The following is a 16,881-nucleotide window of genomic DNA, read 5'->3' on the forward strand; positions in this document are numbered from 1 at the left end:
AAACTCCAGGAAGTTGGATGGAAAGGGTTCGCCCTCTGGTGTGGCAGGCACCAGCCACTACTTCTGTTTCTAATTTTGTTCCATAAAGGAGGTAGATCTCAGGTATGGTGAAGCTGTAGGCCGGTCACTCCAGCTTCAGACACACCAGTAAAAGGGATAAACCATTTCCCCACGTTCCAGAGTCTGTGCTGTCTGCCCGGCTAAAAACGTTCTCCTAATCCGTGGTCTTTTCTCCCGGCAGCCCCGCCTCCAGCTCAGGCCCTGCCCCTCGGCGCGGCCCTGCCCCCTCGAACTGCGCAAGCGCGATCCGTATCAGCCGTCCTCCGCCGCAGTCCTTGGCGCCAGAGACGTCGCAGCATCCTAGCCATTAGAGTCTCCTCCGCTCGCTCCAGGTCCATCCCTCGTCCGCTGCCTCTTCTGGCGCCATGGCGAAGCCGTTGACGGACAGCGAGAGGCAGAAGCAGATCAGCGTGCGTGGCCTCGCGGGGCTGGGCGACGTGGCCGAGGTGCGGAAGAGCTTCAACAGGCACCTGCACTTCACGCTGGTCAAGGACCGCAATGTGGCCACGCCCCGCGACTACTTCTTCGCTCTGGCACACACCGTGCGCGACCACCTAGTGGGCCGCTGGATCCGCACGCAGCAGCACTACTATGAGCGGGACCCCAAGGTGAGCCGCCCGCCATTCCCGGGAGGGAGACCCGGCCCTGGACAGGGCGGGCTCCGCCCCCCAGTGTCGCCGGTGGGCTCTGGTCCCTGTTGCACCACTTTCACCAGTGACCGGTGAAGTGACAGTGGAGCTATGCATCCTCTTTAAAGGACTCGTGCATACCGTGCGCTTGCGGGTTTCCTTCTGATTGAGAGCCATCCCCCGGCTCCCCTGCCTGCAGTCCCTAGTCCCTGAGGATGGCTTTGAGTGGCCCTGGTCTTCCACTGCAGTCTGTCCCCTGGGGTGTGTCGTCCGGAATCAGGCAGTCCAGAGCCAGGCCTCTGAGCTCAGCGGAGTCGCAGGTCTGCAAAAAGTGCCTTAGGGGTCTGCTGTTTGAGCAGCTGCCAGGCCCCAAGTCCAGGCGGATTTTCCGACTGGTTTCCAGCTGTGAGTTTCCGAGATGGCTGCACAGTTGGTGCTTCCCACCCCCTTTGTTTTTCTGCAGCCCCGAGTGAAGAACGAGGGACTGGAACCAGGCCCGGTAGTTTTATGAGTTGGATAGGGGTGAGATCAGTCATCTTCTGCAGGAATTGTGGCCCCCCCCAATCCCCCCCACCCCCACACACATACCGTGGACTGATGAGAAAAAAATCATTGTAAAGCCTGCCTAAAACGGGAGGGATCTGAAGGCTGTCTTTGAGGTTTCCAAACTGGCAAAACTTGTCTGGAGATTGCTTTAGAAGTTGTTAATTTCTCTATTTTGCAAACATTTGTTCTCAGTGGGAAAATAGAGTAATTGAAGAAAGCCTCTGACAGTTCTCCCCCCCACCCCCCACCCCCACCGCCCCCACTGTTAAGCCCGGTCTGGCCTGTAACCATATGCAGTTAAACTGGCCTCAAATTCAAAATCCCCCTGCCTCTGTCTCGAGTTCTGGGGTTAAAGGCGCAGCCAGCTCCACCAAGCCCCACAGTCCGCATTATTTTTTGCCATTTGTGCTTCCAGGTAATTTCTGTTCCCAAATACACAGGTATGTACATTTGTGTGTTGCACAATTTTGTGGCTTTTGTTTCACTCCAAACCATTTGTCGCTTCACCCATAAACAGGGTTCCTGGTCAATAACACATACTGGTGCTTTTCAACTTATGGATGAATCATATTTTTGCACAGCCCCCTGTTGCCAGATTTTCTTTCCTTCTTTCCCTCCCTTCCTTCCTTTTTCCCTCTTGGTTTGGAGAATTGTGCCTACCCTGTACTAAGATAGAGTTAAAAACTAGCAAGGAACAGACACTTGCTGATCTGAGGCCAGTTAGTAATGATTGGATTGTAGTGGAAACCTGGGCACCCGGCGGCTGCTTTACTGACAGAACTTTAGAGAACTTTTTATACGGGGCATTGAAGTATATTTGGTAATTGGTAAGAGTAAACATTAACTGCGTTCCAAACGCATCCTGAGGCTTTTCCCCTTCCTGAAATAAAGATGGTAAGGACAGACTGTTAGACTACCAGTTGGGCCTCTTCATATTTAGTATGCAAGACAGCTTGTAGAGAAGTGGCCCCGAATGGCTAAAGCAGGTTATTACAACAAGGGCTGGGGATAACTGCCAGGGAAACCGGCCAGCAGCAGTGGCTCCCCCAGAATGCCTTGTTAGTAGAAGAGCTGTGTTGCTCAGATTCTCTGCTGTTGTCCAGGCAGTGGGTGGCAAGGGATGTGGCTTTGCCTGCGTGTTCAAGGTCATTTCCCAGGAGTTGGAGGACACTAGGGCTGCGGTTATGATGGGTCCAAGGATTAAGGAAATGTCTCTCAGTGCAGCAGTCTACCCAGCAGGCTTCCTGGTCCTCAGGTGTGGCGGGTTGTCCGCTGTCCTCACTATAGATGGAAACCTTTCTCCCCGTGCTCCGCTTAACATACACATATCATATATTAATTTAGTATGTTTGGGTGGTTTACACCGATAATCCCATCATACAGCATACCCTGTCTCAAAAACCAAAAGATAAGTAACCTGCCCAGTTTGTGAATGGAAGGCTGTTGTTCGTCAGATCCGCATAGGAAAGCTATATATATAAAGCTGGAAAGCTGAGGGCTGGTGAGATGAGTGAGGTGAAAGGCACTTGCCATGCGAGCCTGAAATTGGTTCCTAGAACCCCTAGTGGAAGGAAGGAACGACGACGCTGTGCTCTGACCTCTGGAGTTGACCTGTGCTAATGTGTGCCTATGCTCACACACATCACACAAACATAAATAAATTAAAAGTGGCTCTGGGTATGGTGATGTGCTCCTGTAGACTCAGCTACTCCAGAGTTTGAGGTAGCCTGGGCCAAAGCCCCTGTCTCATACAAGAGACAGGAGAGGTGTAGCACAGTGGTAGAGCCCAGATTTGAGTGTTTGATGCCCTGGTTTTCCATACTTGTCTGGGTAACTGATGATGACAATCAGCCAGTCACCTCTCTGCACAAGTCCATGTGAGGAATGGGAACAGACTGCCAACAGCACACCTCGGAGCCTTCCCAGGCTCTGGCAGTGCCTGAGGGCTGTGAGCCTGCAAGTCTCACTCGACTGTGGAAGCATGGCGGCATATACAGTGACTAGGAGGGAGATGTTAACTATGGTCTCGCTACATGGTGCTTACGTTAGAAGTGCCATTCAGTTTGTTTTCTACATCTTTTTTTTTTTTTTGGTTTTTCGAGACAGGGTATCTCTGTGTAGCTTTGCGCCTCTCCTGGAACTCACTTGGTAGCCCAGGCTGGCCTCAAACTCACAGAGATCCGCCTGGCTCTGCCTCCCGAGTGCTGGGATTAAAGGCGTGTACCACCACTGCCTGGCAGGCTTTTCTTTTTTAAATTTATTTTTTATTATATTTAAAATCTTTATTTTGTGTGTGTGTGTCTGTGTGTGTATGAGGCAGGCACATAACCATGTGTAGGTCAGAGGAGAGCTTGCAGAAGTCAGTTCTCTCCTTCTAACACGTGGGTCCCAGGAATTGAACTCATAGTATTAGGGTTGGTGGCAATAGCCTTGACCCACTGGGCCATCTTGGCGGCTCTTAGTTTTTAAAGCCTTCTATTTGTTTGGTTCTCAGACTGCACAGCCCCAAAGACTTTCTTTTTTTGTTTTTTTTGTTTTTTTTGTTTCTTCGAGACAGGATTTCTCTGTGTAGCTTTGCACCTTTCCTGGAACTCACTCTGTAGCCCAGGCTGGCCTCGAACTCACAGAGATACGCCTGCCTCTGCCTCCCAAATGCTGGGATTAAAGGCGTGCGCCACCACCACCCGACTCCAAAGACTTTCTTAAACTCGTCCATTGGCTCTTGATTTTTCATTCACTTAGAGGCATTGTGTTTTCATTTTTTGTTTTTGTTTTTTTTTTCTTAATTTTATTATTTCATAAAATAATAAATAAATATATTTTATTATATAAATAAATGTAAAATTGGTGTTTTGCCTCCATTTATTTCTGTACATCAGTTTTGAGTCTGGTGCCCATGGAGGCCAGAAGAGGGTGATGGATTTCTTGGGACCTGAGTTACAGACAGTTGTGAGCTGCCTTTTAGGTGCTTGGGATCAAAGCCAGGTCCTCTGGAAGAGCAGCCAGTGCTCTTAACCACTGAGCCATCTCTCCAGCCCTAGAATCGTGGTTATTAGAAACAGTAATTAGCATGGATTCTCTTAATTTCTGACAAAGTCTAGAAGTCCATCCTGAAACAGCTCCTCAATCTAGGGACCAGCAGACCTGTGTAGCAAAGGAGGGCTGGACCTGAGTCTAACCTCCTTGACACTTTGTGTTTCACTCATTGGTGCTGGAGATCAAACCTAGGGCCTGACGCATCCTGGGTAAACACTCACCACTGAGCCACACTTTCAGCCTCAAACTCCTTTCCATCCTGATTTTCCCACTTTGTGGTGTGCTACTGTCTGTTTGGGTTGACAGCCCTCCGCTTTGGGATCCCTCTGTGTAGCCCAGAATGGCCTTGAGTGACACCACACACCAGCAACGAGGAGAGCTGAGCTATGTAATCTATTTATGAGGTTTTTGACATTCTGACAAGTTAAGGTTTTGTGTTTGCTTGTAAAATGTTTCCATTTTATGTTGACATTCCAGCTATCCAAAATGCTGAGAGCCAGAAGAGTTCAAGGCTATCTTTGGATACATAGCAAGTTGGAAATCATCATGAACCATGCAAGAGACTCTGTCTCAAAAACCAAAATCTTACTGGGTGTTGCTGGCACATGCCTTGAGGCACAAACAGGCTGGTTTCTAGGTTCACGACCTGGTCTACATAGTGAGTTCTAGGCTAGCCAGAGCTACACAGTGAAACCCTGTCTAGAAGAAGAAGAAGAAAAGCAAAACCAAAAACTGCTATCCAAAAAGATTTGCGGATGGTTAAGCAAGGTGTAACATAAAGGGTTCAAATTAGTAGAAGGCCTCAGTGAAGTTGGGGTAAGACATCATGGCATAGCCAAACATGGTGAGCTCCAGGCCAGGCACCAAAACTGGAACCAACTCAGAAACCCTGTCTTGAAAAACCAAAAATAAATATTAAATTAAAAATATTAAAGTGTGAGACTCTGTCTCCAAAACCAAGAAAGAAAGATTAAAGTGATGGTCTGGAGTGCATTGACTGAGGAGTCTGCTCTTAAAGGTGCCCACCTCACAAATGCAGAGGGTGGGTTAAATTTGGGCAAGAAGTCAGGAACTAAACTCAGCAAATGGCAGATGAAATCCATTTCTGGGAGACACCAGAATGGTGTCTGTGTGCTGTGTGCAGGCGCTTGGTCTCTATAGAGGCCTTTGCAAAGCCAGTTCAGTGCCCTGTGGCTAGTGACCTTCACTCTGGGGCCCCCTGGACTGTGGTTTGGTCCCATAAGCATGAGGCCCAATGGTAGCAGTAGGCTGAGGAAAAGCAGGTCTTCTGGGAAAATAACCACAATGAATTTGCAGTCTGGCTGGACCTAAAGAGGTAATCCAGCAGCCAGGGCCCTCTGTGAGCCCCACATCTGGGGCTTTGTTAGAATTCATCAGCAGTAGGAGCAAATGCAAAACCTTTTTGAGATTCCTAGTTTCCTGATGTGTGTGTTCCCGACTGTGTGTGTGTGTGTGTGTGTGTGTGTGTGTGTGTGTGTGTGTGTGTGTGTGTGTGTGAAGGTGACCTTTCCCTCCGGCAGGCTTCCCCAACAGCAGATAAACGAAGGTCTTTGGCCTGAAACTGATGGTCAGCAGCTGTTCAGTGTTGACTGGATGAAGACTTCTGTCAGTGAGCATGCACCTTTGGCCTCTGCTCTTACAGGCTGTGATGGCTAATTATATGTGTAAACTTGGCTGGGACACAGTGCCCAGACAGACAGCATTATCCTGATTTAGAGGAAGGTGATTTAGAGGATGAGATTAACATTTAAATCAGTGGATTTGTTTTTGCATTTTATTTATTTTGAGACACAGTCTCCCTGTGTAGCCCAGTTGGCTTTGAACTTGTGATCTTCCTACCACAGCCTCCTGGCTGGGATTCTAGGCATATACCACTCTGCTTAGATTTATTCAATTAAAATTTTAATTGCTACTGGATTTGTTCTGTTGCTGTGAAGAGATGTCATGACCACAGCAACTCTTATAAAAGCAAGTATTTAACTGGGGCTTGCCTACAGTTCAGAGGTTTAGTTCATAGTCATAGTGAGAAGCACGGCAGCATGCAGGCAGGCAGGGTGCTGGAGAAGTAGCTTGAAAGTTCTATACCTGGATCTGCAGGCAGCTGGAAGAGAGAGAGAGACAGGGCCTGGCTTGAACCTCAGAACCTACCCCCAGTGACACACTTCCTCTGACAAGGCCACACCTCCTAATAGTGCCATTCCCTGGTGACCACGCATTCAAATATATGAATCTTTGGGGCCATTCCTATTCAAATCACCACAGACTTTATTCAGGTAAATCTGAATCTTTGCTCCAGACAAGAATTTCAGAATGAGGTTAAGATTAAAAAGAGAGGGGAAAAGATGCAGTTCAGTTGTTGGAATGCTTGCTTGACATGCACAAGGACCTGGACTCGATCCAGGCATTGCATAAGTAGGGTGTGGTGGCATACACCTGTGGTCCCAGCAGTCTCGTGGAGGCAGGAAAATCAGTTCAGGCTCATCCTCATCTACCCAGCAAGGTCAAGGCCAGACTGAGCCTGCACTGTCTGACCCTTAATCACCTGTGTGATTCCCCTGGCTGCCAGTCTCCATTCTTGTGGCTTCCTTGAGGTTACCTGAGGAACACAAAGTCAGGTGAGGCTGGATTACAAAAGACACTCCTTGACATTTATTTTGCTTTTTGTTATCGTTTGAGGCAAGGGGTCGCTGTGTAACACCAAGCTGACTTCCACTTCCAAATCCTTCCATCTCTGCCTCTCTGCTGGGATTATAGGTCTGTGCCACCATATCCCCAGCAATGCTCATTTTACATTTATTACTCTTACCACTTAGAAAAATGACAGAAACCAAACAAGGGTTAAGGCACTCTGGCCACGAAGACCAAATGTGTGTGTGTGTATATATATATATAGATATATATAGATATCTATATATATAGATATATATCTATATATATATCTATATATATAGATATCTTAGTGCATTCCTCAAGGGCCTGAGCACCTCATAGAGTGAATTCTGCTAACTGGCTGCTTATGGACTGGCCTTGCGATTCTGCCAGCCTGGTCTGTCCTGCAGAATCATAGAGAGCTTGATCTCCTGCTGCACAGTCAGTCTGCAGAGCCTCCCGTCCAGTGTGTTCTGTTTGTTGGTTTCGTTTCTCTGGAGATTTCCTAACATGGAAGGCCTGAAAATGCCTGCAAGGGCCATTGTATCTTTATGAAATATTGCAACTGACCTCACCTCTATACCTCAAGTATTTTTAATTTTTTTTTCATTAAAAAAAAAAATGGGACTGGTGGTGCTGGAGAGATGGCTCAGCAGTTAAGAGCACTTGCTGCTTTTGCAAAAGACCTGAGTACATCCCAGCATTCACGTCGAATGGCTCCCAACTGTGGTAACTCCAGCTCCAGGACGATCAGACATCTCTGGCCTCCACAGGCACTGGCGTTCATGCGCACTTAGCTACACACAGACCCATATATATATATACACATAACTTCAAATAATAAAAATAAGTCCCAATATTTTGGGGGCCTCAGAGAGATGTCCCAGCTGGAGGTCAGATCACAGCACCCGTGTAAAAGGTAGGCATGGTCCATTCCGTGCATGTAACCCTAGCATCGAAGTGGGAGGAAGCAGGAGGATTGCTGTGGCTTGCTGGTTGCTAGTTTAGCTGAATGATGCGACATAGACTCCAGGTTCGAGACCCCACCTCAAAGGGATAAGGAGAAGAGTAATAGGAGATAGAGAAGGGCCGGGTGGTGGCGGTGGTGGCGGCGCACACCTTTAATCCCAGCACATGGGAGGCAGAGGCATGTGGATCTCTGTGAGTTTGAGACCAGCCTGGGCTACATAGAAAGTTCCAGGACAGGCACCAAAACTACACAGAGAAACCCTGCCCCGAAAAACAAAAAAAAAAAAAAAAAAAAAAGAAAAAAAAAAGAGGACACTTGATGCCTTCCTTTGACCTCTAGGATACACACACAGATGTGTACAGCTCCCCCTTCTATGCACAACAACAACAACACACACACACACACACACACACACACACACACACACAAGAAAAAAAATATTTTTGGTGCTGGAATTGAACTCAGGACTTTGATCATGGACAGCAAACATTCTACCCTTGAGCAGTAGCCCCTGCCCTTTATATGACTTTCACAACTTTATTTTACATGACTTAAAATTTGCAAGATATTGAGTATGTGGTACACATCTTTAGTCCCAGCACTTGAGAGGCAGAGGCAGGCCAGCCCGATCTACATAGTAAGACCTTGTCTCAAAACAAAATAAAATTGGCATGACTCATACACAGAGTTCCCTAAATGTTGAACAATTTAACATAATTGTCAGATCTTTTTGTCTGTAAACTCAGTTTTTCCTCTGAATTATCTGAAAGTTAGTTGTAGCCATGGCGTCCCTCTACCACTAGTGACCTCAGTGTGCCCTTAAAAGTCTCAGGTTTCACAGAGCCTCTTACACTGCTCAAGTCCCAACGTTCTCACTGGTAAGGTGTTGCCCTCTGCTTGCTCAGCGCCACCAGCTCTCCCACTGCTAAATAGTACAATAAGATGTAATAAGCTTGGTGTGGTGTTCCTCTGTCACGATCAGAGACTAAGGCAGAAGGATTGCTGTGAGTTCGCGGCCAGCCGGGGCTACAGAGTGAGATTGTGGCTGAAGAACAACAAACAGTCTAAGCGGGTAGCTCAGTAGTAGTGTTTGCCTAGCATGTGCAAAGCCTTAGGTTCAATCCTTGTACCAAACACACACACATACACACACACACACACACACACACACACACACACACACACACATACACACAGGAAAATGCAATGTGACAGTTATGAAAAATAAAAATAAGAGAATAGAACTTTGTAAACTAGATTGTATCAATTTTTTTTTCCTCATTAAAAAGAGCAAGGCTTAGCTGGGTGGTGGTGGTGGTGGTGGTGGTGGTGGTGGTGGTGCACGCCTTTAATCCCAGTACTCAGGAGGCAGAGGCAGGCATATCTCTGTGAGTTCGAGGCCAGCCTGGGCTACAGAGTTCCAGGAAAGGCACAAAGCTGCACACAGAAACCATGTCTCAAAAAAACAAAAAAAAAAAAAAAAAAAAAGGAGCAAGGCTTTAAGCCTGGGTGTGATGGTGCCACCTAACCCAACTACTTAGGAGTCTGAATTAGGAAGACCACTTACTTACATCTAGGAATTCAAGGCCAACCTAGACTGCATAGCAGAACTCATCTGAAAGAAACAAAAGCTGAGTGTGGTGGCACATAGCTGTAATACCAGCACTCAGGAGGCTGAGGCAGGAGAATTACCTCAAGTTCAAGGCCAGCTTGGGCTACATAGCAAGACCCTTGTCTCAATGTCTTTAAAAAAAAAAAAAGATGGGCAGTGGTGACGCATGCCTTTAATCCTAGCACTTGAGAGGCAGAGGCAGGTGGATCTCAGTGGGTTCAAGGCCAGCCTGGTCTACGAAGCAAGTTCCAGGACAGCCAAGGCTACACAGAGAAACCCTGTCTGGAAAAACAAAAATCCAATAACCCCTGACACATTATAAGACATTATACTACTTTTCATGTCACTGGGACAGAATACTTAATGGAAGGAACTTAGAGGACGAAGTATTTCAGTTCATGATTCCACAGTGGGGAGGCATGCAGTACAAGCTTGTGGCATGACCCGTTGTATCTGGGTGGATCAGGAGAGGCTGAAAGGGGCTGGTCTGAAAACTCCCAGTGAGCCACTTCCTCTAGCCAAGTCTCGTGTCCAAAAGTTTGACCACCTCCCCATGGCAGTGTTCCTAGCTAGGGGGCCAACAGTTTCAAACACACATGAGCTTAGGAGCTTGTAGGGGGCAGTGCCCACTCAAACCATAGCAGTCATGAACCAAATATCCAGCACAACATAGGAATGGCTTTTCCTCTGTCTGCAGGGTAGGGTTCTCAGGATGTAGTAAAGGGAAGCTCTGTGATCCAGAAACTTAGAAAGCCATGCAGACACAGGAGTTTACTGAATGGTGTCTACAACAGGATTTTGCTGAGGAAGTGTGATATGTCATGTTGGCTGTAGCTCGGTGGCTTTCCTCAGCCTCTAAATGCAGTTTAAGGTGAATATGAAGTGAGGATGTGGATAGTTCTGTAAGAAATTACTGCTGGGCTGGAGAGGTGGCTGGCAGTTAGGAACCCTGGCTGCTCTTCCAGAGGGCCCCCATGGTGGCTCACAGCCATCCATGTCCCAGGAGATCCAGATACCCTCTTCTGGGCAGGGATGTACGGACATACATGCAGATAAAACACTCATATACATAAATAAAATTTTAAAATGAAACAAGACAAAATCATTGCTGTGCTTAGAGCTCAGAGTCACAGATAAGCAGGAGGTGCTGGGCCCCTCCTCCCATAGCTGGTCCTGGTTCCTGCCAGTCTCAGAGTTGGAAAGCTGCCAGCAGTCTGCTTTATGACTGCGCTCACCATTAGAAAAAGAAGCCCCAGAATGCCCATTAGATAAGGTAGGGGGTTTTAGAGTTGCGGCAGGCAGGCCACGTATCCTATGGCAGATGCCATGCTTGGTGTGTAAGGCTGATCTAGGAGTAACACCCCCCACTCCCCCCACCCCCACCACAAACACACACACACACACACACACACACACACACACACACACACACACACACAGGAACTGAGATGCTGCAGTGTGGATACGGTGCTATGGTTAGAAGGTAAGGGCAGGTCTTGTCTGGATCCTGCCCTGCCTGGTGGTTTCTCCTCTCATTAGACCTCCGTTCATGCTGTGAAGGGTCTGGGCCTTGGTCGGCTTATAGGAAGGCAGCAGGAGGCCGAAGACCCAGCCCCCGGAATGGCTCTGTGTGTCTAAAGCGGCAAGGAGCCTTCTCAGGACCTGGCCTGTGCTACACTGTGCTCACTGGTCTGTAATTGTGTGCCTGTGGCATGTTAGTCTGTTGATTAGAGCTGTTCTGTGCCCTTAGTCACTGGTGAATGCACAGAACCACGTAGACAAGGGGAATGTTGCCTCGTGATCCTGGGAACAGAAATATAGATCTCAGGCCAGCTGCCTACAGCCTTGATTATTCTGATGAAAGCAGTTGCTCAGGCCTTTGTTTTGTGCTCCCGAGTGTTGGAAAATTCTCTTTCCTTTTCCAGCAGGTTGCCCAGACACTTCTGCAATCAGAGACTCTTAATTAAGGATTTTTTTTTTTTCAGAAAAGGGAAAAGGAGTTGGTTGAGAATAGGGGAGTCTAAAAGACCCAGTTCTGAGCCTTGGTTTTGTAAAGGGCATCAGGCTAGGTGTGATGGTAATGGCACATGTCCGTAATTTCAGCACTCAGATGAGGCAGGAGAATCACAAGTTCAGAGCCAGCCAGAGATACCCAGTTAGGTCCTGTCTCAAAACCCATTGAGAAAATAATGCAAAAAAAAAAAAAAAAAAAAAAGTAGCTATATGAAGGCTTCACCTGTTGGTATTAAATTCCACCTCCGTAAGCCGTTTACTTCCAAGATGTCTTTGGAAGGTCACTATGTCGTGTGGTATTTGTGTTGGAATCTCCCTCTCTAGCTGGAGAGCTTCATTAGTGCTCTTCTGTGGTTTCTCCTAATAGTGTAGGCTTTGCGCATGATAAATAAGCCTAACATTGAAAGAAGGGTGGGGAGTGTGGCTCATTGGTAGAGCACGTGCATATCGTGAGCAAAGCGCTGGAGCATTGTAGAATATTATTGTAAGGTGTGTTAACTTTTGTTTATGTTGCATTTGTGTAACTCTGTGAAGCTGTGTTACTGTGCCTGTCTAAAACACCTGATGGTCTAAGGCGGGAGAGAGAAATAGGCGGGACTGGCAGACAGGGAGAATACATAGAAGGAGAAATCTGGGCGGAGCAAGAGGAGAGATGGAGGAGTGAAAAGAAGGAGCCAGAGAAGGAGAGGAGGACATCAGGGGCCAGCCTCAAGCCACCCACGGAGTAAGAGTAAAAGTAAGATATACAGAAGAAAAGGAAAAGGCCCAGAGGCAAAAGATAAATGGAATAAATAAAGTTAAGAAAAGTTGGCAAGAAACAAGCCAAGCTAAGGCTGGTCATTTATAAGTAATAATAAGCCTCCCTGTGTGTGATTTGTTTGGGAGCTGGATGGTGGGCCCCCCAAAAGAGTGAAAACTAAGTTCCATCCTTAGCACTACAAAAACAGCCTACAAAGGCGTCCACCAGGCAACTTAACACTTGCTCTAGTCCTATGAACAGACTCCAGAGAAAGGTCAACAGCCATTCTCTAGCTAGAATAGGCAAATGATTCTCTCATTCCTGTCCCTGAGCAGGGAAGCCCAGAGCACCATTGCCCTGGAGGTAGGCAGGGCTGAGAGTGTGGAGAGGAGAGCACTGAGAAGTGGCTTGCAGCCTGAGGCTTGGACAGGTGTCCTCACAGCTGCTTCCCGCAGCTGCCGCTTGCTAACTGATTGGGTTCTGCAATTCCCCTTTAAAACATGGTGTGATGAAGGGAACCAGTGCTTCTTGAGCTCCAGCCTGGCCCAGTGGAAACCCCAGGGTGCTTTGTTGTGTTCAGAGGGTGAGAGCCTTGTGCTCGGCACCCAGCTGGCCAAGGCAGGCCAGCCTGATTTGGGCCTACATTTGGGTCTATGAGGCCCCTCTGACTAACAGCTCAAAAAGAGGTAACCTGTTCCCAGTACTGACAACACCAGAAGCTTTGATTTGCACCCATTCTTTGCTTTGCCCGGGTGATGAGTCATTCCTTTGTCCAGTATATTCTGCTTGTCCATTGGCTACTTAGTGGTGCTTGTAGTTGTCATGAGGACTATTGCAGTATCATAGTGTTGCATTCAAATGACTTACTTTGTTGGCTGGCCCCAAGGCACAAGGGCAGTGCTGGCAATTCTCAAGTCAAATCGAGGCTGTAAAGACCTTCCTTTACACAAACAAGTGAAAGCTCTTGACCTAAGGAAAGAAAAGAATGTGCTGGGGTTGCTAATATCTGGTGCAAACTAGTATATTTTTTAGAGGCACCACAATCACATAACTTCATTGGAGTGTATTCCTTGTTATTATCAAATTGCAATGTTATATTTCTTTTTCATTATTGCTATTAACTTATGAATTAGGCTCATACATATACATGCATATACACACATATATGAGAAAACATGGTACGCTTTGGTTGACAGTCTCTTATCACAAATGCATAGAACCAAAAGTGCTTTTAGATTTTGGAGTTTGGAGTATTTTCATAGACCTGACCATTCTAGCATCTCACATCCAAAAAATGTCAGATGAGAGATGCTCAACCCATGTAGAGTTTAGACATACGTTGACGTCTGTTGAGAGTTTTAGAGGAGATCACCCATGGATAAGGCTGGAGACAGTCCATAGTAGAAAAATAATTTGTATGTGTGACCTTGAACACTCAGTATTTTCCCAGGCTGCTGGGATCTAGCTGGACTCTGTATGTTTCCACATTTGTTAATAAACCTCACCCAGACAGGACTTGCAGCTTCCTTTGCACTGTGGAAACTCTATAAAATAATAAGTTGACTCAAGTGTAGTGCAAATAAAGCATAAGGTGATTAAAAAACAAGAAGCAATGGACTGTGAACCAGGAGTAACAGCCGGAGCAATTACAGCTGTTCAGGGACTTGCTAGTTACCCTGCAATATGTTTGCTTATGTCATTTAAAGGATATTGGAATTCGGATAGAAATTCAATGTTAATTCACATAATTAAATAAAGAATGGGGGTGGGGCAGCACACACTCTGACTTTGTGACTTTTAATATATTCTTTCAATGGTTAGCTTTAGTGTTATGGAATTTTGACATTTTATTTCCTTTTCTGGCACACCAACTCTCTTTGTGTTGTTCTTTCTCATCAATATCAGTATTTTTTCTACTAATTATTTTGTCTCATTTTGTCCAGTCTTCCTCAGCCACTGCTGCGGGCCGCAGGAATGTATCATAAGAGCTCAGCTGGTTATGGCAAAGTCACTACCTGAAGGGATCAAGGGATTCCTTTAGAGGAAGCCAAATTCGAAGGAGTTTTTGGTGTTACTTGGCTTGTTATATATCAGCTGTCTTCTGTTATGAAAATCATGTGTGCCTTCATAGTTTTCCCAATTGATTTTTCCTTAAGAAGGGCTAACATTCAAGGTATTTGGAGAACAGCCTCAGGAAAGGCTTCCTCTGGAATCAGATATCTCCCTAAACCACTTTCAAGGACTAGCAGTAATAACAGTCCACATGCTAGTCTCCTGATTTAAGGTAAATTCCACAAGGAGACACCGCTTAGGTGAGGTGGACGTTAAGTAATAGCTTTACACAATTTAGCTCGGACCCTCCTTTCTTACAGCCTTACTAACTTTATAGACCTTTAACTCCTTACCTAACCACTTCTAGGAATATTTAGATAACCTTCTGCGCTGACAGCTATGCTCAGCCAGAACCCCAGTTCAAGCCTCCCTGTAATTATCATCATTGGCAGCATCCGGCCAGGTCCATCCCCAGATGGAGGAAAGTACCTTATCAGAGATACCTCTGTACTCTCTAAGAACAGACTTAAGCATCCAGGCTACCTGTTTGAGAGGGCCTGGCAGATGGATGTGCCATTTTAACTTCCTCCTTTCCCAAATCTTACCTCTAGTTCCAGATCTCCCTTTAACTATCACCAGAGGCATCTAGCTGTACACAGGTTGCTTAGTGACCGAGCACACTTTCCCCCACCCTGCAGAAAAAAACGGCAGATAGCTTGGACAGATAGGAGCCACAGGAAAAAAGAAGGCAGTTTTATTTTCTCCCATTGACCTAGCAACTTACAGATTTTTCTACCAATCACGTTTAAGATTATAGTTTAGCACATAAGATCCCTCTCCTTAGATATTACCCAAATTTAGCCTTTAGTTAATTCATTAGTCACTTCCCTTTTGGGTTGCAAATGATAATTAACAGCTACTGCCCCATTAAATGATTCTTATCACCCCTCCGTTTGACCCTGGAAGCCTGGTGGTCACTGCCGGAGGAAAATTCTTGCCTACCTTTATGACCCCGTAGAATTCAAGCCTGGTGACCTTGCTCGACCAGGGGATTGCTATTGCTTGGGTTTATAACTGGACTCCTGAGAGACTTGGAGAGGACAGAGAGATGGAGAAAGGAGAGGGATAAGGAGGATTTTGAGGAGAGAGAATGTGTGGACGAGATGGAAGATGAAGAAGAGTCAGATGGGGAAGTACTAGTTGGGTAAGAACGAGATTAAAAGGACCTAAATGAGGCAGAATTGAGACGAGAGAATTAAGATAAAACTTAGAGGGAGCAGTAGTTGAATATAGAGAGAAATCAGGCAAGAAAGGAGCTAGGCATGAGAGCAGAATAGAAGCTTGTAGAGAGAGAACTCACACAGAATAATAAAGTGTGTGGACTAAGGAGTTTCTTTTCATCAAAGATTAACTATCAAGGGGCTGGACCCCCATAGTCCCCAATAAGCCACACTTTTGTTTCTGACTTGGCTCTTCCTTGAATTCCATGGTAACCTTTGAGGGGTGAGTTTTTGTTTTTGAACATGTTTTGAAACATGTCATGTTTCAGTACATAGATACATCTAAGTCCAAAAGTTACTTGTTGTCTGTCTGTCTGTCTGTCTTTCTTCCTTTCCTTCTTTTCTTCTTTCTTTCTCTTTTTATTTTTTATTTATTTATTTTTTAAATACTCTGTAGCCCAGGTTGGGCTTGAACTTGTGATCCTTCTGTCTGTGTCCCCTGAGTCTGGAATTACAGGAGTGTACCCTTCACACTTGTGCAGGTATTCACAGAGGCCAGAGCTGCAGAGATGCCTTCCACCATGTCTTGGTTTTTCTTCTGGTCTGTGTTCAGTTGGATCCTTTGTGGTTCCTTGACTTTGGGGCATGAGTTTGTGTTTGAACTTATTTCATCCCGTGGTAGATGCAGTGTGGTTTTTGCCTATTATATTTCCTGTCCCATCTTCCTGCCTGGTTTTTTAGGGAAATTCTTTTTTTTTTTTTTTTCCTTTGAGACGGGGTTTCTCTGTGTTGCCCTGGCTGTCCTGGAATTTATAGACCAGGCTGGCCTGGAACTGACAGAGATCCTCCTGCCTCTGCCTCTGGGTGCTGGGATTCAAGGCGTGTGCCTCCACAGGCCAGTTTAGGGGAATTCTTTTAAGGTCTGTGAGTGAGTGCTTGAGTGGGAAAGGTCATGTGGGATTGTGTGTGTGCTTGTGAGCATCTGCTGTGAGAACATGTGGGTGCTGGGTGTTCGTGGGAGCCTGTGAGGTACTGTCAGTGACTTCTGAAGGCAGGACTCACAGTGGACATCTGTCCCCTACTGCCCCTTGGTTGTAAGTGGCATTTGAGACATTTTCTAATTTTGCTGCTCAGTGTATTGTCTATTTTCTTTTTATTTATTTATTTTATTTCTTAAATTTTTGATACATTTTTTAAATTTTATTCATTTATTTTACATCCTCACTGCAATTTCCCCTCCCTCCCCTGCTCCCAGTCCCTCCCCCACGCCCCCCTCTGTTCCCACCCTCTAATCCACTCCTCCTCCATTTCTGTTGGGGGGGGGAAGGGCAGGT

General features: G+C 46.3%; 1 protein-coding gene across 1 annotated transcript in view; it reads left to right on the top strand.

Moving 5' to 3' along the window:
* Nucleotides 1-305: 305 nt before the first annotated feature.
* Pygb (glycogen phosphorylase B) overlaps nucleotides 306-16,881 on the top strand; it is a 51,243-nt gene continuing 34,667 nt past the window's right edge. Inside the window, exon 1 of the mRNA XM_052726600.1 lies at nucleotides 306-668. Coding sequence (XP_052582560.1) covers nucleotides 426-668 — 243 coding nt within the window. The 5' untranslated portion in view covers nucleotides 306-425. The remainder of the gene's footprint in view (nucleotides 669-16,881) is intronic.

This window comes from Peromyscus californicus, unplaced genomic scaffold, assembly GCF_007827085.1.
Source record: "Peromyscus californicus insignis strain IS unplaced genomic scaffold, ASM782708v3 Scaffold_7__1_contigs__length_154581171, whole genome shotgun sequence".
NCBI lineage: Eukaryota > Metazoa > Chordata > Mammalia > Rodentia > Cricetidae > Peromyscus > Peromyscus californicus.